This window comes from Hydra vulgaris, chromosome 12, assembly GCF_038396675.1.
Source record: "Hydra vulgaris chromosome 12, alternate assembly HydraT2T_AEP".
Classification (NCBI taxonomy): domain Eukaryota; kingdom Metazoa; phylum Cnidaria; class Hydrozoa; order Anthoathecata; family Hydridae; genus Hydra; species Hydra vulgaris.
In genome coordinates this window covers 34,919,189-34,945,974 of record NC_088931.1, presented here as the reverse complement: position 1 = coordinate 34,945,974, position 26,786 = coordinate 34,919,189, and the positions used below count along the sequence as shown (strand labels likewise).

The 26,786-nt window shown below is 28.3% G+C and overlaps 1 protein-coding gene across 1 annotated transcript; it reads right to left on the bottom strand.

The window, feature by feature from the left end:
- On the bottom strand, positions 1-26,786 carry LOC100207015 (small COPII coat GTPase SAR1B). Its single transcript, XM_065813048.1, has 8 exons — positions 26,647-26,786; positions 21,423-21,470; positions 12,743-12,862; positions 12,183-12,248; positions 11,066-11,169; positions 721-852; positions 535-616; positions 1-464 (listed from the first exon to the last, which is right to left on the bottom strand). The coding sequence occupies exons 2-8, from the start codon at positions 21,463-21,465 to the stop codon at positions 433-435; spliced, it is 579 nt and encodes a 192-aa protein (XP_065669120.1). The 5' UTR covers positions 21,466-21,470; positions 26,647-26,786; the 3' UTR covers positions 1-432.

The following is a 26,786-nucleotide window of genomic DNA, read 5'->3' as shown; positions in this document are numbered from 1 at the left end:
AACATCAAATGCATTTATTATTCAATATAAACAAAAGCTAAAAAGACATTAAAGTTACATTTCTTAACAAATTACAAATAAACAACACTTACCAATTTAACTTAAAAAAATACAAGACTCTCGCATCTCACACAACTCACACATCATTATAAGACCATTATTTCCAAATTTCAAAGTATAACTAATACTCAATAATTATTGCAATTAAAGAGCATTTTGAAAGAAAAAAATTCAAAAATTTCAAAAAGCCATTATATAATTTTCTATGAGAATAACAATATGAAAGTCTAAAATATGAAACAATCCAGAACTTTAACATGAATCATCCATAGAGCTTTACACAGCTATTCGAATTCTATTTGCCACCACAATCCTGGCCAACTCCAAATTCGGGAAATGTTGTTATGCACCATTCGTTAAAGCAATATGCAATTAGTTTATAAAACCAGATAACCAACGAAATCCTTAATGAAAGAAAAATAAAATAAAATAAAGAAAAAAATTAAATTAAACTCAACAATTGATGAAAAATACCTTCGCCGTATCCTTGTCTCTTCAAAACAGAAGACATGAATAGTTCAATTGGACGAGAATTGACATCTTTCGCTGTAGAATTCTATAAAATTAATCATTAACTTATCTATCATAACACCGATTAACAAATATAGTGTATAACACCAAGTAATAAATATGTTAACCTTAAAATAATGAAAAACGTACCCTTCCGGTTGTGATGCCATATAAACCAAAATATTGCCGTACATAGTCTTCACTCACAGCATCTGGATGATCTATTTTATTTCCAAGAATTAAAATTGGGGCAGAAGCAAGTTGTTCATCACTAATCAAACTCTGCAATATAAATATTCTAATTAATCTCTACATATATATAATATCTGGGTTTAACTCAGTAAACAATCATTTTGTCTATATTTTCTTTGAGTTAAGCTCAAAGAAAATATCTATAAAATAATCAATTTATACAGGTCTATTAGTTGAAAAAACATTGGATATACACTAGAGACAGTTTAGAGAAACCCGAGCTAGATGCATAGATTCCTGCAATGACGCTAGATTCAGGACAACCCACTGTATTTGCATATTGCATTTTTCTATGCAGTACTTTTCTATGACAAATATAATTAATATTTATAAATACAAAAATCAAAAAGTTGCAGAAATAAGTCAAAAAGCAGTAAGAAAATCAACAAAATGGCAGAGGATTTCTTTGCAGATATTTTTCTTTATTTTAATTGTTATATCATCCAAAGTTCCCAAAATATAATAATAACTATATCATCTAAGGTTGTAAGGTCCCAAAATGTAATGAAAACTTTATCATCCAAAGTTGTAAGTTCCAAAAATTTAATAAAACATTATTTTTGTCCTCCCTCTACCTAATTTGCATTGCTTTATGAGGACTTATATTGAACGCAAAATGTAAATTAAACATTAGAACAAATTTTGATATTTACAGCAATTATATCGATAAAAGTAAATAATTGTACAAAAAAGATTTAAAATTTTAAACAAAATTATAACAAGAGTTTGAATAACTAAATATTACGCTTTCCCTAAATTTGTCATGTCTCAGTTCATAAAAAGTCATACAAAAGTTTAGAAAAAAATACAAAACAAAAAAAAAATTGGTTTAATTTGTAGAAAAGATGGAGGCAATATGAATATCAGCCTTGCTAAAAAATTAATCATACATGAATTTTAAATTGATTTTTTAGCAAGACTTATTCATTGATTTTATGAAAGTTTATTGAAAAAAAACAAAAAAATAAATATGAAATTATGTTAAAGAGAACATTCTCAAGTTGTGATATACAATTTTTCTCCGTTTTTTGGCAACTGACTTTTTTTTATCATACTTGTTTCCTGCCTTAAAAAAATAATATTTCAGAAAATGAAGCATACATTTGTCAAGACAGTAATGGATTCTTGTTTAACAAGAGATCTACTTAAGTTAAATAAGTTATTTTACTTTCAAAAATAAATTGTCAGATTTCAATTTTTTAAAATTTATAAATCAGTTAATATGATTACAATTGTGTTCTTGTTCTCTTTCTAGTTCATCATATCAAGAACTAATAAGTTCGTTTGAAAATAATAACCCTTGTTTAATTAACAAAGTGCATAATTTTTAATACTATAATATACAATCACTTATTTAAATTAATGTTAGTATAAATTTATTTAACAGTTTTTGTAATCTTTGTGGTGAAACCAAGAATGATATATTGATAATAGCAGGAAAACTGGTATTTGAAATCTCACATAAAATAGTCCATAAGAATTTGCACCATTATAGGGCAGTGAAAAATCAGACTGGGAAAAAAAATCCTTAATAATGAACAAAAGATGAGCTTTAAATTTTATTTTATCTTACAATGACTTTTGAGCTTTTATTTGGGCTAATCCTTCGACATTTCCCACAACCCAAATCAGATAATAATATGCAATTGGTTGTGCTACAGTTAATAAAATGTCTTTTTTCAAGAGTTTGTAATTTTATCAGGTTTGAAGTACTATTTTTTTCATAACTTTAACAAATGAGCTTTGATAAAATAGATTTGATGAGTTATAGTTAATGGTTTTACAAAGAAAATAAATATCAAACAAATATAACTTCGACCATAAAAAAACATGTATGAGTCAGTTGTTTTTAAAGGTTATATTTCTCTTTTATTCTTTTAGGAAGAGCACTGCAGTGCACAAATGTAGTGCTCTTCTCAAAAATTGATTTTCAAAATCAAATTTTTTCCAAAGTGATTTTATATTGTTTAGTATTTGGTAAATTAGATAACAAATTTTGGATCATATCACTTAAACAAAAGAATCAAATTTCTAAAAATTTTAAAATTAAAAAAAGCATTTTTAACATACTTATATAAAGCTGACTATTTTAATTCATATGAATATGTATATATCTGTATATGTATGTGTGCGTATATACATACACACACACACACACACACACACACACACACACACACACACACACACACACACACACACACACACACACACACACACACACACACACACACACACATATATATTAGGTTCAGTTGAAAACGAAAGTTTGGCCTAATACTGAATATTTTGTTGCATCTATTTGTAAATGAATAAAAAATAAAACAATTATTAATTGTTTTATATTTTATTCAAAAGTAAATTTTTTAAAGAAACAAGTTACTTTATAAAATTTTTTTAATTAAAAGACTTTAGATTAAATATGATTTTGAAAATTTAAATTTAGTTTTGAAGGAATGTAAAATAGTAAAATTTTTTCCTTATCATCTGCTAACTATATCATTACATAAAACCTAAGTCTCTCCAAATTATAATATGCAAAAGCAAACTAAAAACTTTTTATATATAAAAAAGAAGAATTGTTTTTGTTTAAGAGAATTCTTTTCACAAATATATTTAAAAAATTTTATTTCTTATTAATTCAATAAAGAGTAAAGTTCTTTAACAAAAACATTTATGAACATAAATTGTTTACAAATATTTTATTGATAACTGATAAAATCTATCTATAAATTGTATATAATTTTTATTAAAAATATTACATAAAATACATAATAAATAAAATAAACAAATTGTGATAAAAAAACAAAAGATAAGTTTTAAATTAAGTATAAGATTGTTTTAAATTAAGTATAAGATTGTTTTAAGAAACAAATTATAAGGAAATATAATCTTTATTAAATACCAAATTTAGATTCTATCAATATCTTTTGTTAAATTAGTTTAAATGATTTTTAACACAGTTTAAATTACAATGTGGTAGTTTAAAATATATTTAAAATATCAACAGTTTTCAGGCACCTTTAACAAATAAGATCTTATTAATTACAACACATTAAAAGCAAAGGGTTTTAAAGTATTGAATTTTTATATTTGTCAAGACTTTGATGTTGTAAAAAAGAATGTCTATTTTTATACACCCCTGTATGTATACACACGTTTTGGTTTTAAGTTACAAAAAACATGACTGAAGCACCTTTTTTTTACATTCTATTAGCAAATAACTGTTTTTTAGTGAAATTATAGGCTACACCTTTTCTAATACCATATGGTCCAGAATTATCTATAAGCTATAGTATGTATATATGTATATATCAACCTTCGGAATTAGGAAAAATGAAGTCAGCAAGAAATTGAAAACCTCAAACTGTTAGAGATCAGCATAAGGTTTTGCAAAAGCAATTTGATACAAAGGGGTTACCATAAAACATAGAAACGAGGTCGGCAATTTTTTACAGACCTCAAACACTTTAAAGTGGACAGTTAGGTTGACATTGCCGAATGCCGATCCTAATTCCAAGGGTTGGTATGTATGTATGTATGTATGTATGTATGTATGTATGTATGTATGTATGTGTGTGTGTGTATGTATATATATATGTATGTATATATGTATGTATTTTGGAGTTCAGTGCATATTTTGAGTGAGGGTTGGAGTTTGCTAAAGGCATTACCTACATATGAAAGAAATTTATTACAGCAAAAAAAAATTTCTCTCTTTTTTCTTCTTTGCCTAAAAAACTGTCAAAAACTGTTTAAATATTTAATTCAGTATTTTAAAAATTTAAATATACTTGTACTCTGCTGAACTAATAGCAGGAATAAGTATTTATATATATATATGTAGATATATTTATATTTTTATAAATATAAATATATATATATAATAAATATATATATCTATATATATATACATACAGTAGAATCCTGTTAACTCGGACCCAGGATAAGTCGGACAAAATATATATACCCATTCAGAGTCCATGTTAATGGGATTCTACTGTCTGTGTGTCTGTGTGTGTGTGTATATATATATATATATATATATATATATATATATATATATATATATATATATATATATATATATATATATTAGTGATGTGCCATCGGCAAAGGCCAACTGAGGCTAATTATAGGGCTTAATGGATGTATATAAAGGTAATATCTTAATATTAGGTTTGCAACTTGTATATATAAGGTGTGCCTATACACCAGTTTAGTTTGGCTTAATAGCCAATACTGATGCATTGACCAATGTTGATTAATCAACCGATACCATTGGCCAATGGTTAAGCTGATTAATTGGTTGCTGGCTATCAATAGCATAGGCTAGTAGGTCGAATCACTTCTGATGAATAGGTAGATGTTAAATATGTAATTTAAATCCTTAATATTATTATAATACCCTTAAATACATTAAACCTATTATTAGCCACAATCAACATTAGCTGATGACACATCACTAATATATATATTAGCCAATCCCATAATTTTTTTTCAGCAACCAATTTTTATGCGGAGTGGCTAATGAGCGGTGTAGAGTTCATTTTTGTATTTTTTATTTTTTATAGAAGTATTCGCATCGATTGTTTAAAGTTACGTTTTTTATGATTTTTTATGACAAAATTTAGAGCAATTTCAGAGCATTGGCGCAAATAGATTCTGATGTCAAATCCAGTTAATTTGTTCAATGACATTTTCTTAATATGTTCCTGTACCAAAAAAAATACTATGATTAATAATTTAAGAAATATGTTGAACCTATCTTTCACTGGATACGATAGATAAATTAACACTTTGGCTATTGTAAAGTGATTTTTTGTTGATCTTTTTTTTTTTTCTTCCAGTCATACAACAAACTTTATGATTTTTACTTCATTTTGGTATTAAATGGTGTTTTTTTTTTAAATACTGTTACTGGAGCCTTGGATCAAACAAATTCAAATCCAAAATGGTTTCCTTAAAAGATTGGGTAAAGGACTTTCGATCTTTTGTTGTAAACTAAACTAGATCAAAACGTATCAATGTGATTTAAAAATATATATACATTTTTTCTGTGATTATTTTAGGTGCTCCAAGAAGACCTAATGGTTGCATCACAGAGCACTGAAGAAGATCCTCTAACTTTACGCTTTTTACGAAGTTTACGCTTGCTTCATGTTGAAAAAAATCCTAGATTAGGCATCGAACCACAGATCAGTGAAAGATCCAGCATTTTTTGGTGTTTAAAATAGCTAACAGACATGGTGCAAACTCCAAACATTTGTATGTTTAAACTTATGTCAAATAATGATGATTTGCAAAATATTGCAATGATTGGAGGCTCTAAAATTTTATCCACCCTGTCCCAAATGTGAGAGCAACAAGTTGGTAAAATAATTTTTTCGCTTTTCTAAACTAAATTTATATTCATCAATAAATTTTAAGTTTCATAGTATCATCTTTCAGCGATCATAAATTATGACCATATAAAGTTTAAACCCCCCTCAATTTGAGGGGGTTACAAAATTTATATGATCATAATTTTTGAATGCTTAGAGATTGTAAAACAGTACTTAAAATTTATCGATGTATATAAATTTAGTTAAAAAATAACAAAAAAATTATATCATCACTTTGTCGTTTTTCTGTCATGGTTGGTACAGGGGGGATAAAATTTTAGGGTTAATTTGTTCCCAGCTTTCAATAATTGCAACTTTTAAAAAAGCACCATTATTTGACATAAGTATAAACATACAAATGTTTGGATTTTGCTCCATGTTAGCTATCTCAAACACCAAAAAAGGCTGGATCCATCATTGCCACAGATCTCTTGTTTCTGAAGCAAATTTGCTTCAGAATTCAGCGTTTAAACGCTGCAAATGTGCAATATTTATATACATATAAATTTTCAGCTTATAAATATCTCAAGAAAATATCTCAACACAAATATCTCAAGGAAGAATGTAAAATTAATATAATTTTTAAATGAACTTTTAAAGTTTATAGTTTGCAGTTAGGTATCGAATCATAATTCTTATTATTAGAACCATTCAATAATGAAAAAGCAATCGGCAGTAGTTAGCTTCTTGAATCTGCTTTTCTTTTTTTTTAATGGTTCTTTACAAAAACTCTTAATTTGAAGTAGCTTCTGAAGCTTCTCCAAGCTCTTCACATGCTTTGAATTTCATGAAATTCAAGGCGTGTGAAGAGCTGTTATGAAGAGCTGAACAAACATGGAGCTGTTTCACACGCCTTGGATTTTATGAAATTCAAGGTGTGTGAAACAGCTCCATATTTGTTAATTTCACCTAAAGGTCTGATTTTTTTCCATAAGTTCACAATAATCTCTGCACTTCTTAAAAGTGAATAACGGTAAATAATTTTAAAATTAGAAACTTATACATTTTGTTTTTGCATTTTAAAGTAAAGTAGTTTTATCTTTACCTTACTATTTTTTAACCTTTTATGGTTTTATGATATAAATAGCTTATTCGCCGGCCTAACAGTTTTATTTACGGCTATATGAAGCTCTCCGACATGATGGCAGGAGGTTATCAAGAATAATTGTTGGCCATGAAACTTAGCTAATCTTGTACAAACTCCTTTTAAATAGCCAGGGATTGAAGTGGGCGAACTGTATGAGATCAAAAGCATCTAACAAATTTCAAATTGCTGTGTATTGGGCCTCAATGCTATTGTGTTTAAAAACCACGTTTTTTTAGTTTCATAATGAATTTTAAAATACCAACAGTTAAAAAAAATTATAGTAATAAAAATGCGCACAATCAGTATAGATAAAAAACCTTCCATTATTTGTAATGATGTTATTATTTAGTCAATGATTTGTAAATTTCTATTCCCACCGATTGTTTGAAAATGCCCTCAGTGGTGTACACATGCGGTCGCCCGATGGCAGATGCCACTCAAATCTTTCGAAGGGCTACTGGAAATAATGTTTTGATGCAATTGAATCGCCAGGCCGGGCGACTATTAAAACTGGTTCATTTTTTAACTTATTACTTAAATTTATGTTACTCATTATTCAAATTTATTTTTTTGCCGCAGTTCACATTTCTACATTTAGTAACATTTTTGCCACTAAAGGTAAATTTGTTCTTTTGATTTCGAAAGACTATTACTTTTTATCAACGAAATATTAATTTTTATCAATGAAACAGCTTTTGATAATTACTTTTTAATCTAACGTAACAATAAAGCAATATTTTTAAAGTCTTTTCTTGAAGTTTATTTTCCTTCTTTTCTATTAACTTACGTCATTCTTGTTTAAATTAGAACGCCAGTTTTCGTTTTTATGAAGAATGAATGAAAGTTTTGAAGTCATAACTGCTGTTAATTAGTAAACATTTTTACAAAATTAAATTATAAAAATTTCTTATGTTAAAAGTTTATTTATCAAACACTTTTAATTAAATAATAAACTTTTTTTATTTAATTTTGTTAAAACGCTTGTTGAAAACGCCTTCTTTAAATATTATAAAATTTTAATAAGAGTAAACATTTCATTGTTATATTATTAAAAATAAATTAAATATGATACATTTTTATTTTAAAGAATAACTTCAAAAAAACTTTGTTTGAAAGCTATTTTATCTTTCAAATATTGTTCATTAAAAGTTTAATTACAAAGTAAACTTTTTTTTCTCTCTTTAAAAAAGAGCGAGTGCGCAATAAAAATACCAAGATGTTTAAAACGCTGGTTTAAATGTTTTTTAAAAAACTTTTTTTTAAAAAGTCCTTACAGTCGCATTTTTCATTCAATCAAAGGTTAATTACATAAAACGTGACGCAAATATAAATACCAAAACATTTTATACATTACGATATAAATTTGTCAACAGTTTTTTCACAATTCTCATTCATTTAAAGTTTAATTACTAAAAGGTGGCGCAAATAAAAATACCAATACATTTTAAATGCTACTTTATAAATGCAACAATAGTTTTCTTATAATAAATATAACGTATCGTTACCGCTGAAATTGAAAAAAAGATAAATAATCTTTTTTATAACTTTCATCAAATTCATTTCAAAAAATTCATCAAATATGAAAATATAATTTTATTCATAGTGAAAACACACACTTTAAAAAACTCATTTAAGACATATTTAGAACATAAATAAATTTTTTTTTTTTAAATGATAACGGACGACTCAAAATAATGGCGGGCGACCAAGATTAACTAAATTATTACTCTCAGTCGCCCGCTGGACGAAAGACCAAAATCCTAGTGTACACCACTGGCCCTTAAACTCAAAAAAAGTAAAAATTTTAAACTTTAAAAGAGTGGCGCAAGTATAAATACTCATCCAAAATAAAAAATTTCATTAAGAAAATTAAGGGATGGGCTTAATATATATATACATATATATAAATATGTATATATATATATATATATATATATATATATATATATATATATATATATATATATATATATATATATACATATATATATGCTTGGCCAGGAAGGCGTGCGATATCACATCATAATATGACCACGCAAATACTATTTGATTTTACTTAACTTGACAACTTTTTAACTAAAAAGAAACTTAAAAAAGTTTCTTTTTAACTAAAAAGAAACTTTTTTAAGTTTCTTTTTAGTTAAAAAAATTTTTTAGCACGTTTTAAAAACGTGCTAAAAAAATTTCTTAACTAAAAAGAAACTTAAAAAAACTTATCGTTAAAGAAGCAAATAAATCTTCGTAAAAAAAAATAACGAAAAACAAAATAAAAACAACTTAACTAAAAAATTAATAAAATTTTTTTTTTATTTGAAAACATTTATAATAAAAAATTAATAGTTATATAAATATAAAAAAATATATATTATTCATTAATGTTTTTATAAAATATCATTAGCAGTGATTTGTTACTTTATTTAAATGCGTTTTAATAATATAAAAATGTAAGTAAAGATCAAAGTTATTTAATTCAAACGGTTTTCAAAAAAGTTTGTCCTTTTTTTTCTTCTCCACTAAATCTTTAATGTTAATATATAAAGTTTATTAAAGGGACCTTTGCTGTTTAAAGTTGTCGTTTATAAAATTTAATTTTTATTTTTTATTATAAAAAAAATCTTATACAATTAAATAATATAAACAAAAAATTATACAACTTTAAATGATACTTTAATTAAAATTATTAGCTACTTTATTTATAATCGTTTTGCTAATATAAATACATAATTAAAGACAAACATGTTGAAGTTATTTATTTTCAACGTCTCTCTCTCTCTCTCTCTCTCTCTCTCTCTCTCTCTCTCTCTCTCTCTCTCTCTCTCTCTCTCTCTCTCTCTCTCTCTCTCTCTCTCTCTCTCTCTCTCTGTATGTATATATATATATATATATATATATATATATATATATATATATATATATATATATATATATATATATATATATATATATATATATATATATATATATATAACCAAAATTTCTTTTAAGCACTAAAAATGTAAATATTCTCATAAACAAGACAAATTTTTTAATTTGTAAAACCATTTTATTAATAAAAGCAATACATGTTTCGACTAATACTAGTCATCTTCGGGTAAAATTAAATATTTAAAATTTGTTAAAATATCTATAAAGGTGTTAAAAAACAAAACGATATAAAGCGTAACTATTCCTGTAAAAACTAATAATAATATAATTACAAAAATAAAATAAAATCAATTTAAAAGTTTATCATGTCATACTAAAGAAAAAACCTTGTATGAATAAACAGGTTAACCATGTTCAAATGACACTTTCTGTCTTTCTGTACTACTTTTTATACATATTGCATGTCTTTTTATTCTTTCGTTATTTCCCATTTCTTTAGTATGACATGATAAACTTTTTAATTGATTTTATTGTATTTTTGTAATTATATTATTATTAGTTCGTACAAAAAAATTATATTTTGTATTTTTTTTAAAAAAAAACACCTTTAGAGGTATTTTAACAAATTTTAAATATTTTAGAGGTATTTTAACAATTTTAACTGAAGATGACTTGTGTTAGTCGAAACACATATTTTTTTTAATAATTAAAATGGTTTTACAAATAAAAAATTTGTCTTGTTTATGAACATATATATATATATATATATATATATATATATATATATATATATATATATATATATATATATATATATATATATATATATATATATATATATATATATATATATGTATATTCTTGTATTATATTTTCTATATATTTGTATACAAGAAAATATACTTACATCAAATTCTGCTTTTGATTCAGGAAACCTTTGTGTGTCAGCAACATCAATTATAAATACAATACCATCAACAGCAGGAAAATATGTCTTCCAAACTCTTCTTGCTATAATTAAATGTATATATAAGATTATAAGTTAACACATCTAAATCAGTTATTTAAAACTTTTCAAAACATTTTTTAAGAAAATACTTTGATTACTCAGGTCAACAAAAACAAAATTTGTTTCTGGTGCCAAGAAAACAGTTTGTTTTTTATGTAGCATTTCTTATTTTGATTTCAAATGTGCAACTCATTTTTTACCATCACATCAAATTGTAAAGATATTTGGGTTCAAATCTTTAGTATTTGGGGTAAAGTCCCTAATATTGTCGAAAAAAAAGTTATTCAAAAGTATGTCAACCTGGGTCTCAAAAGAAGCGTATTTTCATAGAGATTTTAAAGATATTATTTGTTTGTAATAAAAATAAGTATTTTTTGTATTGTTACTGAAAAACATTTTGTTAAAACTTTTTCAAGAGTCTTTAGCATTTCTTTAAATAATTTTTTTTGCAAAAAAAATTTTATAGAAAAATTTTTATGTTTTCTAAAATCTTTATGAAAATACGCTTTTTTTGAGACCCAGGTTGACACACTTTTGAACAACTTTTTTTTTGACAATATTAGGGACTTTACCCCAAATACTAAAGATCTGAACCCAAATATCTTTACAATTTGACGTGATGGTAAAAAATGAGTTGCATATTTGAAATCAAAATGAGAAATGCAGAACAAAAAACAAACTGTTTGCTCGGCACCAGAAAAAATAATTTTTTTGTTGACCTGTGTTATTTTAAAGAGATTATTTATTATTGAGGATACTTAAATATAAATAATTATTATTTAGGGTACTTGAATAATAAATAAATGCTTCAATCTTAGAAGATATTCTGAAGAACAAAAAAAAAATTTTACACTTTAAATCATTTTTTAAGAAATAAGTCTAAAATGTATATAATAACATGATATTATTGTCTGTTTAGTGAAGCTTCTCTTAACTACCATACTATACTACTTAACTATCCCAATACTAAATATGTTTTAAAATATAGTTTTTTAATAAATATAAAAATCCAAACCTTGTTTATGACCACCAAGATCAAATGTTGTAAATTTCATTCCTCCCATAGTTAATTCTTCAGCAGCTAAAGACAGAAAGTATTTACTCTCTAAGCAAATTAGATCATCAATCTATATTGTTTGGTTACAAAGGAAAAAAGTTAAATGCCATTAATGAAAAAAATTGTTTAAAAAAGCTTTTTGTTATTCTGATTATCTCTGATCAACTTTTAAATTATAAATAATACGTTGAAAGATTTTTATAAAGTTTTTTTCAGCAATTTCAACAATTTTATTTTTAATATCAACAATATAGCACCATGTTTGGTGTCTTTTGTACTAAAGACAATAATTGTAAACTTAGTACTATTCTAAAATGGAAAAAAGGATTTAATTAAAAGTTTGAGTATGATGTGAATGGTTGTTGTGAGATTGTGATGTTCATCTTACAAACAATATGAAGTTGTATTAAAAACAATAAAACATTTTCTATATCATGAATTAACACTGGAACTCAACCTTTTAAAAAAGAAAAATCCTAAAATTATTGAATTAAATTTAAAAAAAATAAATTTTTTACTTGGATGCAAAGTTGGAACATGTTGACCCATCCTGTTATCTTTTAACATGTGAAGTAGTGTTGTTTTCCCAGCATTATCCAAACCAAGAAACACAAGTTTACCAGACTTTCCCATTAAGCCTATAAAAATATTTTAATCTGCAATTCAATAAATATTTCAAAAGTTATTATTTAAATTATATTATTATAAATCATTAAAAACTGTTAAAATAATTTTAAGTTAATATTTTGCTAAACTTTTTTATAAAGATTAATTGAATTAAAAATTTTTTTTAAACGTTATTCACACCTCCAAGGCCAAGGGGGCCACTACAGTTGAAAAGTCGAAAAGGGGGTCCACTACAGTCAAAACCCTCTTTTAACCCCAAAACACAAACCTTGACAAACATGGCTGCTCCCAGGAGAAAAAGTTGAGCACAGTACTACAAGAGGTGGAGATCAAACTCAGAACTTGTCACTTATAAATGGAGTGCTCTATTACTATATAAATAATAATAATCTATAAATATTAATAATATGGCGACAATTTTTTAAAGTTTGATGTTTATTGCTCCACAGTAGTATATTTGTTTTGATGGGTTTCAATAATGCTATTTTCTTATTTATAAGACTATGCAGTCAAAGTTTTTATCAATATGATTTAAAATTTTTTGATCAGTTCAGTTCCATTTAAAACAAAACAAAGTTTTGGAGATCATTTATTTCATAAATTTATAAGGGCAGATTTTTAAAAGCAACAAAAAAAAAACTGTAAACTAATTTTAATGTTTTCTTTTATATAAACAACCTTCTTGATAATTTTTAATTGCCAACACTTCTTCTGGCAGTGACATCATTGGAAATAGAAAAAACTCTCTCTGAAGTTGCAGAACTTGCTTATATACTAAGGCATTTCTGTGCATAGTTAGAATAGGGTACTGCGATTTCGATACTTTCCATCATGTTAAAATATTTTTCTTTTCTCCAGCTGTTTCAGCAGCTAAATAACGACTAACTTCTAAACCCAATTTAGTTGTTGTTGAAGCACTGCGTGCTGAAATATCTTGTTTCAGTCTTTTTCTATGCAGTTAGTGGGTTTGTTTAGTGGGTTTGTTTGCTTGTTTGTGTGTTTAGTGGGTTTGTTTCTATGCAGTTAGTGGGTCAGTTTCTGGGCAGTTAGTATTTTGATCACTTTAATTGTCCATTTTAGTGCTACTCATAGAAGGTTTTTATTTTATCTCTTTTTCATGAGCCAATATTGCTTCTCTTATTTTATCACATTTCTTATATTCAATTAAATGCAGACCTTTGTAAGTAAAAAATTTGCAAAACAATTAATCAGTATATCTTTCCTGCAATTCACAAATCAGCTTTTTTACAAAACACCTGTTGACTTATGTTTGTGACGTTGACAGGCAAGAAGCTTATGGTGCAAGGGATTAATCACATCTTGGATTGTTGGTCTTTTATTAGCTAATAAAATTACTGAAATTTTTTTTTCCGAACTGAATGCTGTATTCTAATGCCTGGGGTATGACCTTTTCAAACACTTCATTGGCTATTGCATAAAATTTTGATTGCATTGATTGACTTCAGGGACTTTAATGCAAGTATTTTGATTCCATTGATTGACTTAAATGACTGACTTTATGCATATGTATTTAGAATTCTGTTGTTGTAAATGGAATAATCAGTTTTTATTGACTTAATTCCAAGTTCTTTACATGTATCATAAGTTTGATTGTAGTTTTCTTGTTTAGAAAGTTTAATTAAACTTTTGATTGCTTAAAGAATATCTAGATGCTTGCCATTAGCAAGCATCTAGGTTTAATGAAAATGCATCTAATAAATGGTGCACAAGCATTGAGAAAACTTACTAAAACTAAAATCTGAAATAACAGAAGTTTTTGACATTTCATTGTTGATGTAGATTTGAGATTAAATGTGTTATTTTACTTCATTGATAAATTTTAAATCTTTCTTATATTTCTATATTTAAAATTTCAAAATTTTAGATAAAGAAATAAAGGAAATAACTGAAAATTTTTTTAATATTTTAAATAATTAGAGCAGTTTGACTCAACTCAGGTTTTTTAGTTTGGTTTTCACTGAAAAATGGTTTCGGTTTGGTTAACTGTGTGCCCTCATTTATATATGGAAAACTTTATTTGTACTATAAATCAACTTTTCCATATTTAAGAAACTGGCATTGTTAATACCCACCTAAATGACACAAGTGTGGAGCCGTGGACATTCAACTTTAAAAAAAATATTTTTGCTATACTCTTAATCATATATAGATTACTAATATTTATATTTAGAGGAAATATTACCAAATGTAGGGGTTTTTTCACCAAAAAATATATATAGAGAGTGCTTACGGTATTTGAGGACATCTAAACAATTTTTTTTCTTCCTTAGATCACCAATGGAGGACTATAAAGTAACACAAGAAATGAAGAGACATGCAGTTATTGTCGCTATAAGCGCAAAACACACCAATTTAGAAATCTCCAACTTTCTCAACTGCACCTGATCATTCGTACATAAGGTTCGTCGTGAATCAGAAGCATCAGCTGGCGATGTAGAAATGTTGCAAAACTTAAGACACGAGGAACGTTTGGACACTACTAGAAATACACAATTTGTCCAACAAATTGTGTATTTCTAGTAGTGCAAGAGATTGTTCACAAAAGCCTTTCAAAGTCCATGAGAGCCCTTGCGAGGACAATTTATGTTGGCACAAACTCAGAATCAGATACTTATTCGAGGAAAACATCTCTTGAACAAGCTTAAGCACCCTGTAGTTTCTGACATGTTATGGTTTTTTTCTGATGAAAAAATTTTTGACCAAGACCAAAAACCAATCCGAGAAATGACAGGTGGTTAGGCTCAAATCCTACAGTGGTTCTCTGTTATGCACACGAAGTTTCCCGCAACTATCATGGTTTTAGGAGTTGCGAGGAACGAAGGACATGTAATGCCACCTCATTTCTTTCAATGGGGGCTTCAGGTAAATGCTACTGCCTACATCAAGGTTTTAGAAACAGTTGTGAAACCCTGGAGTGATAGTGTACATGGGAACAGACCATACGTATTCCAGGAAGACTTTGCTCCTGCACACAAAGCCATGACGACACAGGATTGGATGGCTGAAAATTTTTATGACCACATTACCCAAAACTTATGACCACCTAGCTTCCGGGATCTTAATCCTCTCGATTATTATTACGTATGGGGCACAGTTGAGTTGGGTATGCAGTCATTTCCGATCTCAGATGGAGTCCATTATTGCCGCTAATGGGGATTTTATTGAATAATTATATAGTCTAAGAGTCAGTTGGCGCTATGTAGAATTTTATGAAATTATAATAAATTTTGCAAAAAATATGAATAAATAAACTTTAATAACAATTTGTCCTCAAATACCGAACGCACCGCGTATATATATATATATATACATATATATCAGGCCTTATTTTAAAGCATTACGCATAAAGCGATTAACGTACGCCATTTTTATGTAAGCAGTAAGCCAAATAAAATTAAAAATTTATTTTGTTTTTATTTTATAGTAATGATTGATTTTTTGAGCTTGAAGCAAAGATCATAAAAACAATTTAATTCTGATAAAAAATATATGATTTAATTCAAAACTAATTTAATAAAAATATACAATTTTATTCTGATTTAAAAAATATATTTAAGCATTCAGTATTTTTTATTTAAAACAAGACTTGATATATATATATATATATATATATATATATATATATATATATATATATATATATATATATATATATATATATATATATATATATATATATATATGTACACACACACACACACACACACACACACACACACACACACACACACACACACACACACACACACACACACACACACACACAGGTGGTCATTAAATTAACATAAACATAAATATTGATTCTTTTTGACAATGCGGTAGTGCAGTGGTAGAGCGCTTGCTTCATAAGTGAGAGATTTTGAGTTTGATTCCCACAATGTCCCTGGTAGTACCGCGCTCAACATGTTTCTCTGCACAGCACACGGTTTGTAGATTTGGGGTCTTAATATCAATGGAATACCCTATGAAAATCCTTTTAGGTGGTAATATTAGGTTAGGTGTATACTAATTGTAGCACAAAATGAGTAATTTCAAAATAATGCATTAAAATCCAACAGACTTATTTGACATTTAAGTTTTTATCCAAAAGTGTTCCTTTCATATACGCTATGGATAGCTTTTAAGACCAAAATATTTGTTTTTATGAAACTTTTATAAAACATGATATCTTGATCTGTAAAAATAGGGACTTTTCTTTTTATTCATTTATTTCACTTATTCACTTATGAGATAAATAACAATTTTCTTTCTAATAATTGATTAGAATACTCTTCAAGGAAAGACACATGGGAAAGCAAATGTTTCAAACTTTTTTTTCTGAAATAAATTATGTAAAAAATCTTTCTAGTGCAGAGTTTAGATTTTCATCTATTATACTCAGTTACACATTTCAGGAGATGCTTGGCATAATCAGGGTGGGAAGAATCTTGTTTGTACCTATCCCAATGAACCTTGAAGTTCGAGTGCAAGGCGTTTGTTGCCTGCTCACCGAAGAGGCCCAATCCCATTTTTATTGTCTTGATGAACTGAGGCACGTGGAAAAACACTACATGTGCTTTAGGGGCAACTGAAATCGGAAGTTTAATGTAGCTCTGTTGGAATTGAGCAATCTTGGATTCGTAGTCAGGGTCCAAATTCTGGTCAAAACAAGAAGTCACAACATCCTTGAATAGCATAAGTGTTTGAATGAAGCCATGAGCTTGAGCAAAATTTTTTCTTTTCTGAAAGCAGTTGGAGTTTGCTCACACCTCTCAAGAGCTTCATGCAGTCATTCTCATTGAAATGACCACCATGGAAAGGCTGGGTGGGAATGGGAAGTGATGAGGGCCATTCCTTGGCTTTGGGCTAAAGATCACAAAGAGTTTTGATCAAGTGATTTACCACACCAAGTAGCAAATGAAGCTCAATGGGTGGGATAGCCTCAAGGACGAGCTTGTCATCTGGAAAATCGAGTATTGGCAAGTGAACAACATTTTTGAAGTCCTTTGATTTTCTCAAATCTCCTCCTGCTCTGATAAATTCGGAATGTTGTCTGATCTCACCAAAAGTTCTCAGGTGGCCACAGTTTTGGAGATTTGGTGATGAGGCATCACACCAACAACATGGATGCTTGCTGCTGTGAGACTGTATTCCACATAAAATGTTTGTCAGCTTGAGATCGCAAGAAATGATGAGAGAATCTTTCTGACATTCTTCTTGAACTTGAATGAGATTCAAAATAGTCTTCACATTATGGTAGCTTTCTGAAGTGTTTTGTGCAAGTGCTATCAGGATTTGTTGGTTTACACTTGTTGCTTTGGTTGAGGGTTGAGACATCAGTTTGATAGTTTTCTGAACTGGGCTGTTTGGCAACGTTTCAATTTCCTCTAAAACAATCTGAGTGAAGCGTACTTTCAGAAAGGAGCCTCCTCCATCAATTCCTAAATTGGGAATTGATGAAGGAGGCTCCTTTCTGAAAAAATGGCAGATTCTGTTAATTTTCGAGCTGATTTAAAGGCTTCACTGAGACTGCTGAGACTTTGGCAATGAACCACTTGGCATGATTGCTTATTTTCTGCCACAGTTATGCTGCTGACAATAAATTAATCATGAAGCTTTTGGCGAGCTTGAGCAAACCTTAGAGGGAAACTTGGCTCCACCAATCTTACAGGACTAATTTGATTCAGGGCTGAGCCAAGAATTTTCCATTGTAAGAGGTTCTTTAAAGAGTTGCTGAGCTGATGATGGACCTAAACAAAAAAAATAGAAAGTTCAAAATCGATCAAGTGATTAAACTAGATAAAGATTTGAGAATTTAATTTAGAATAAAATATAATAAGAATATTTTTTAAGTAAATTAAATTAGAATTAATTAAGAATATTGAAGGAGCATTTTTAATTTCCTTTAATTTTGCCTCTCCCTATTTAGCCCTATTAAAATATTTGATTGACAAGTTCAAACCTTTTTTTAAATTAAATTAACAATATTAAATCAGTACAGCATACCTCTTCTCATAGACAACATCTTTCCACTTGGTTGACTAAGCCTGATGATTCCATTTAGAGAGGCACTTTTAGAAGCCAAAACTGCTGATACAACTCGCTCTGCTCCTAAGGGATCTGCAGCTGCAATTTTCCTCAGATTTTCATGGCAAGTTCCTAAAGTGCAGTTGTGAGGAAGCCCACGTCCAATAATTGACAAGCACTTTGTGCAACGTTTTTCAGCACTTTGAGAAGCCTGCTGTGGGAGTTTGGGCTCTGAATCTTGGAATTAGCTGAATGGATGCTTTTCTTTTCCCTTGAGCTAGGCAATTTGGTAGAGTAAACACTCACAAATATTAGAAAAACGAGTTGCAAGTTTGATTAGAATTGTCTCAAGGTGGTAAAGTTTTGGCACAACGGTTGTTTTCCCATCACAAAGCTTTCCAATCTGAGATCAGCATGAGACACAAGTTGCCAAAGGCACTCTCTCATCATTCAAATTGAGATTTTTCTGGATTTGTTAAAGGATTTTTGATTTGTAGTTTTTGGTCAGCTCTTAGTCACCTTTTTTCATGCAAACGACACAAACAGATTTTCAGCATTCTTCATGGGTCTTTGCAAACATTGGCATCTTCAAACTTAACAAATATATTCACAAAAACCTTGTTCACAATTTTCTTTTTTTTGTACAACTACCTCTTCTCGAAAAAACTCTGGATACGGACACAAGGTTCGAGCTTTCAAAAATGCTCTTGAATCAACATAATAAATCAAATTTTGAAAAAAGTTATAAAAATAAGAAAACTTAAATATTTGATTGGCAACATTTCTTATTTTATTAATTTTTTTCACAGAGCATGTTTACTGTATGAAACAGCACTGACAAAGTCCGAATTTAGATCATTTAGTTTATAAATACTTAGAGATACAAATTTCCATTTGGATGTTAATGAGGGATTTCAAAACACCTCAATATGGACTCCCATAGACATGTACCATTACCAACTAAAAGGATTTTCATAAGGTATTTCATTGATATTAGGACACCAAATCTACAAACTGTGAGCAGCCTTCTTCGTCAAGGTTCGTGTTTTGGAGTTATAGAGTTGGGAGAGGGTTAAAACCACAAGTATTTGTAGTGGCCTTTTTTGGAAGGTAAATTACAAAAAAAAAAAAAAAAAAAGAAAAAAAGTATATTGAGAAACTGTCTTTAATAATCTTAATATCCTTAATATCACTCAAAATCATGTACTCACTCATATGTGTCATCATAATGTGATTTTTTGTTTTTAAAGGTCAATATAAATGGGTGAAAGAAATGATGTTTCTCCGAAGAAGTTAGCACGCATTGAAGTATATTTTAAGGATGGGAACAACACGCAAGAAGAATTGCAGAGAAAGTTGGTGTTTCCAGTCTGCAGTCAGCAGAGTGAAGAAAAAAATCACTAAGGGCACATCACAATTTTCTACAAGGAGTAATTATGCAAGATCAAGAAAGATAATACCTTAAGATTATCGTGCATGACAACGAGCGGTCAGAAGTGGCAACATCAAAGCAGTTAGCCAAACAATTTAAGAAAGCTGGAGTAAAATTGAGTGATAGATCAATATGGTGACGTCTTTTTAACAGTGGATATGTGGCGAGAAGACCAAGAAAGAAGCAAAAGTTAACCAAAGCAATGATAAAGAAGCGGTATGAATGGGCAAAGCAACATTGCGACTGGAAAGAGGAAGACTAGGAGAAGGTAGCATTTAGCGATGAAAGTACTTTTTGTGTGGTGGATGATAGATCAATTTATGTCAGAAGGAGAACAGAAGAGGATTTTCATCCAGTTTGTGTGGTTCAACGTGTCAAACATTCAATGTCTGTGATGGTCTGGAGTGTTATGTCAGTACATGGCTGCGGTCATATCTACCTTGTGGAGAAAACAATGAGGCAGGACCAGTACAAAAAAGTGCTTCAGGAGAGATTGCTACTACAAATGAAGACGTGGTACCCCAGAAAAGACGGCATTTTTATGCAGAATGGTGCCCCTTGCCACAAGGCAAAATCTGTAACGAAGTTTTTACCTGACAATAAGGTGCGTGTTCTAGATTGACCTGGCAATGTGCCGGACATGAACCTAATAGAGAATTTGTGGAACATCACTAAGAATAAACTCAGCCAGTATAAACCAACAACAAAGCAGATAATAATTGAAGGAGTCATCAGTGTGTAGCACAGGGACGAAGACATGACTGCTTATTATAAAAAACTAGTCTCAAGCATGCCAAACCATATTTGCGAACTGTTTAAAGTAAAGGGTGGTTTTACCCATTATTAAATCATTTTATTGACAGTATTGGTTAATTGTGGTTAGCACCAATACTGTGTGTGTATATATATATATATATATATATATATATATATATATATATATATATATATATATATATATATATATATATATATATATATATATATATATATATATATATATATATATATATATATATATATATATATATATATATATATACACACACACACACACACACACATATTTATTATTATTATCATATCATATACAATTATAATACAAATCTTACCAAGGTATTTTAGTGCACCAGTGAAATAGTCCCATAGCCACATTTTATCTAAGAGATTTTAGCAAATAAAATTTAAACATTAAAAAAATTTCGGAAGTTTTGAATCTGAAATTTTCAAAATCGTGACCTAGTAAAAGTATATAAATTACAAAGATGAAATGGCCTAAAGCCTCCTCTTAAAATAGTATAAAGTCACTTCTAAAAATCAGTTGTGCAATATGAACACCTCATTTTTTAATGAAACTCTGGGTTGGTTTATATTAATAAGAAAAGCAATTTCTGAAAAATTCAGCATAAAACCTTTTGTGGTTTATAAGAACATTTGAAATAAGGTCATTTGAAATTACTTATAAGAACATTTGAAATAATTTGAAATTACTTGAATAATTTGAAATAATTTGAAATTACTTTATAAGAACATTTGAAATAAGGTCGTTTGAAATTACTGATTTTTCCGAAAATAAAAAATTTAGTAGCAAAAACATAATTTGTTCATACTTTAAAGCTCTATATTTTAAAAATAAAATTTCAGTAAACCTTTTAGCTTTTTTTATATTATATAAAACTCTAAACTTACTTTAGTAAAACTTTAACATGTTATCCATAATGGCTGCCTGAAAAACTTAAAAAATTGTTTGCAAATATATAAGTTGATTTTTGATGATCAATACACAAAATCAACAATATCAAATTTAAGAAGTGAAGAGACACATTTTTTTAGTTTCTTTAAATGGTAAGCTTCCTAATTTTTAAAAATTTTCTGATAGAGACTCCAAGATTTTAACCTCAGAACTGAAATAAATAAATTGAATCAAGCAAGACCAGACAATGACCCCTTTTGGTATGGCATCCGTGGCAATACGATTATCAAATTCAAAAAGGAATCAGATCAATAATTTTATACATAATTCAGTGTCAGATTGCAATAAAATTAAAAAGCTGTCATGTTTATACCTAAATGCTACCTTTCTCGATAACAAGTTAAATGAGTTTAAAGTGGTAATTGAACAATACAAACCAAATGTAATTTCTGTGACTGAGACATGGTTTAAAAGCGATTCAGTTGTAAACATTGAAGGCTACCATCTGTATAGTAAAGACAGATCAGACGGACAAAAAGGCAGTGGTGTTTGTTTATATATAGACAACTCATTAGAGTCCTATGAACTAAATGATGTTGTTATAAATCCCTGTAAACCAGAACAAGTGCGAGAAGTTGTTTATTTTGATAATGACAAGTATTTACTTGGATGTATCTACAGACCAAACGACTTTTTAGATATGGCAGAATTTGATATAGTTTTTGGCCTGGCACACAAATATATAGTCAAAAATAAGTTTAAAGAGTTACTTATCATGAATGACTTCAATTTCCCATCAATCAGCTGGTCAAATGGCTGTGTTGATGCAATTTCAAATGAGAATGGAATTGAATATAAATTCCTCTGTACAAAAAAGGCAAAAAAAACTTTAGCAGGAAACTACCGACTGGTATCACTCACCTCAATTGCATGTAAAATAATGGAAGGTATAATCAGATGTAAACTTAAAACTTTTCTACATAAGTTAAATAAATAAATGCTCAACGAATCTACTTAAAACACTTGATTTTATTTCAACCGCCTTAAAGAATGGTAAACCTGTTGATGTTGTTTTTTTGAATTTTGCCAGGGCATTTGACACAGTGCCACATAAAAGATTGTTGCTTTAACTTACAGCCTATAGAATATTTGGAAAAAAATCTAAAACTAAAAACAAAACTGGAAAGTCCTAACCAAGCTGTATGGACATGACATCAAAATTTTGAATGAAATGCTTTCCAGTGCATCAACTCTTTCTATGCAATCAGATCTTGATTTAGTTTTAAAGTGGACTCAAGACTGGCTTGTGAAATTTAATATTTGGAAACGTATGGTCGTGAACTTTGGCTGGAATAATAAAAAATCACTCCTTTATATCAATGAACAAAAGTTAAAAATAACAGAATCTGAAAGTGGTCTTGGAGTAATCTTTTCAAGCAATCTTAAATGGAAAAATCATGTAATAAAATACGGAGGCAGAGCCAACCAAATGTTGGGTAGGATTAGAAAATGCTTTGTTTGTTTAGATATTAGACAGCTCAGAATACTTTACGTTTCTTTTGTGCGACCACTGTTAGAGTTTGCAGTACCAGTTTGGTCAACTATTCGAAAGGGAGAAATTAAGTTATTAGAAAGAGTCCAACATCGTGCAACTCGATTAATACCATCACTTAAAAAAATCAACTATGAGAGTCATCTAAAAGCTCTTGCACAATCAGTTAACAGTTTTAAAGCAGGTCTTGATTGCTGGATGAGCAGTAATTAAGCGAATCAGCTGTCATAGTGTGTTAATGCCACAACCACTGGCTAACACTGGCAGTCTACTGGTGAAGTAATTTATGCTAAATGCAATTGTAAAGTTGTTGTAAGCATGTTGCTGTATCATTATACCAACTAGTTGACTATACAGAGTCAGACATTAAACTGGTCCGAAAAACTAAAACAGGTATTGACATTCGACAGATAAGTTTTATTATATGTTCCAGGTGAATCAACCAACTCTGAAGCAATTATATTTATTAAACACATTTATTAAGACAAAAATAATACTCGAAAAAGACCTTCAGTTTCAGGAACCCGTAAATATTGTTTTGCAATTTTTCATGCAGTTCTAAAAATATTTGCCGTTACAATTTTCTCATGCGTTAAAGACTTTAAATATTTTTTGAAAGAGTCTCTTTATTAGCTTTATTCTTTTATCTTTAATACAGCTTGAAGTCCCCATTTTTTATGATCAAATATTTCCTTACGTATCGAACTTAACTGTTGCTCTCTTCTTCTGCCATGAAAAGACACTTTATAGTTGGACCATTCTTTTTCATAGCGATCTTAGCTTCTACGCCAAGTGATTTCACTTTTTGGCCAGTTGTGCAGCCAAGCTTTGTCGAAAACAGAGCCACTTATTTTTGAAGGAAAACTCTGTTTTTTGCTCAAATGTCCTGCAACTTGGCTAGCTGTAGTTGGAGTAATTGTCTGCAGAAGGTAAATCTGACATTGTAATGTTGATTTCTTGTGTTTCTTTTGCACTTTATTTGATTTTTTTTGAACCAGAGAGTCAACTGAGAAGAAACTGGTGATTTTTTTCATATTTAGTTTTGTGTCTTTTTGTTTAATCGATATTTTTATATTACTGTCATAAATAGCGTAAAAGTTTTTGTTCTAAAAATTATTATAAGGCATTATGAGATATTCGGACAAACATAGCACAGAAACAATAGAATTTCTTAGAAATGCAAATGCTTGTGAAAATTAATATTTGGACAAAAAATTATTAGGTCTCATAGAAAAAAGCAAAAATAAACAAGAAATAAATTAAAGAAAATTCTTCTCAAGCAAATTTAGTTTTTACTGAGAAACAATAAATTCTGAAACTCAGCGCTGAAATGTTTTCATATCTGCAAAATATGTTTTACTTGATCTTTACAACCTGCATTTATATTTTTAATTTCCAGAACTTTTTATACAACTTTTTTTGCATTAAAAATGTTTAATATTTAAAAATAAACTAAGTTCATTTAAATAATAATACAAAGGGAAAAAAAATGTTTATATATATATATATAAAAAAGGTGTTGGAACACCATTCCGGTGCATTCTAAGAGAAAAAAAGCACTGCTAATACTAAAAATAACAGCCGTGGTCAAATTTTTGAAATCAAAGAGTATTTGTGTCATATTATAGCATGAAGTCATACGCCTTCCTGGCCAAGCCTGAATATTGTAATAAAGCCAATTAAATCAGTAAAAAAATTTTATATTAAAACCAGTGTTGATTATAGGTTACTGGTGGTTTAAAGTGAAGGCACAAAGCCTTCACTTCAAACCACCAGTATGCTGAAGTCATTTTTAGGAGTCAATAATTTGTTACTAAATTCTATCTTATCAGAAAATTTCTAAAAATTAGGAAGCCTACCATTTATAGAAACTAAAAAATGTGTCTTTTCACTTCCTAAACTTTTAGAATTTTGTTTTTTATAAATTTTCTGAAATTTTGTTTTTAAAATTTTTAGAATTTTTGCTACTTAAGTTTTTATTTTTGGAAAAATCAGAAATTTCAAATGACCATATCTCACGAACCACAATAGGTTTTATGCTGAAATTTCAAGAAATATTTTTCTCATTGATATATACAAACCGAGAGTTTTCATGTTGAAATCCTAAAATTTTGATCCATTTAAAATAAAATGACCAATAAAAACATTTAAAAACTTTGTGTGTCCTTTAATTAGTGAGTTCACAAGAACTTTTGTAAATAATAATGTAAATAAGTAACGTTAACAGCATTTTATTTGAAAAACTAACTTAATTGTTTTAAATATCTTCAGTTTATTGCTTTTAAAACTTATGCCTTTTATGTTTAAAAATTAAAAATCTTGTTATGTTTAGCAAGTCGTTTTCAGCATACAACAGTTAATCTAGTCACTAAAAACAACTTACTTACAGTCAGCATAGAGCACTGTTTGAGTTTTGTACCCTGATTTATTATTTTTATTTTTTCTGGTTTTAATAGAGAATTTTACATTAAGATGGTATAAAAACAGATTAAAAAAAAAAAATTAAAAAATCAAAAAAAATTAAAAAAATTTATATATATTCAAAGAAACATTGTTACTATAATATCATTTAATTGGGATCAAGTTCAAATAAGAAATTTTTGAAAATATAAAAGAAACAAAAAAACTTCAATAGATAAAAAAAAGATATTATTAGAAATTGAAATTTTGCGTCTGTACACCACATCTCCTGTTAATGCACTCCTGTTAATGCACTTATTTTTTATGGTTAACTCTAAAAATGTTTTACAGTTAGGTTGTATTCAATATTAGTATATAAAATCCCCTAAAAAAAAAAGTCAATTCATCTTAAAAAAGTAAGACAGTGAACCAACTGAAATAACACAAATAATAACTGTTTATTTTTTTAAAAAAGGGGGTATACAACTGAAAATGCACTAGAAATAAAAACTGTTTTTGCTACTATCTAATGCCAGTAATTTAATGTGATTACTTATTCGTATTTCAGCATATTATTGGTAATACGCTGGAAAAATAAAGGTTCGAATGACTAAAAATAAGGCTCCATGATATTTATTATAAAACAAATTTAAAAGAAGCAAAAAACGATAAGAGACAAGTTAAAGCTTACCTTTTAATATATATCAACAAATTACAAGACGAAAAAAGAAATTAATGAGGAATCGTCAAGTTCCTCTGTGACAAATCAGGACGACAAAAGCCGAGTTATTTTCATGCAAAGTCTATTGCCAATATGTAATATATCACTAC

Bases quoted from the DNA above. Each gene is read 5' to 3' on its own strand.
- LOC100207015 (XM_065813048.1), bottom strand. From the start codon at position 21,465: ATGTGGCTATGGGACTATTTCACTGGTGCACTAAAATACCTTG. The intron at 12,249-12,742 runs GTAAAAAATTTA...TTCTGTCTTTAG, and splicing joins TGTTCCAACTTTGCATCCAA to CTGCTGAAGAATTAACTATG. The intron at 465-534 runs GTATTTTTCATC...TCTTTCATTAAG, and splicing joins GAGACAAGGATACGGCGAAG to GATTTCGTTGGTTATCTGGT.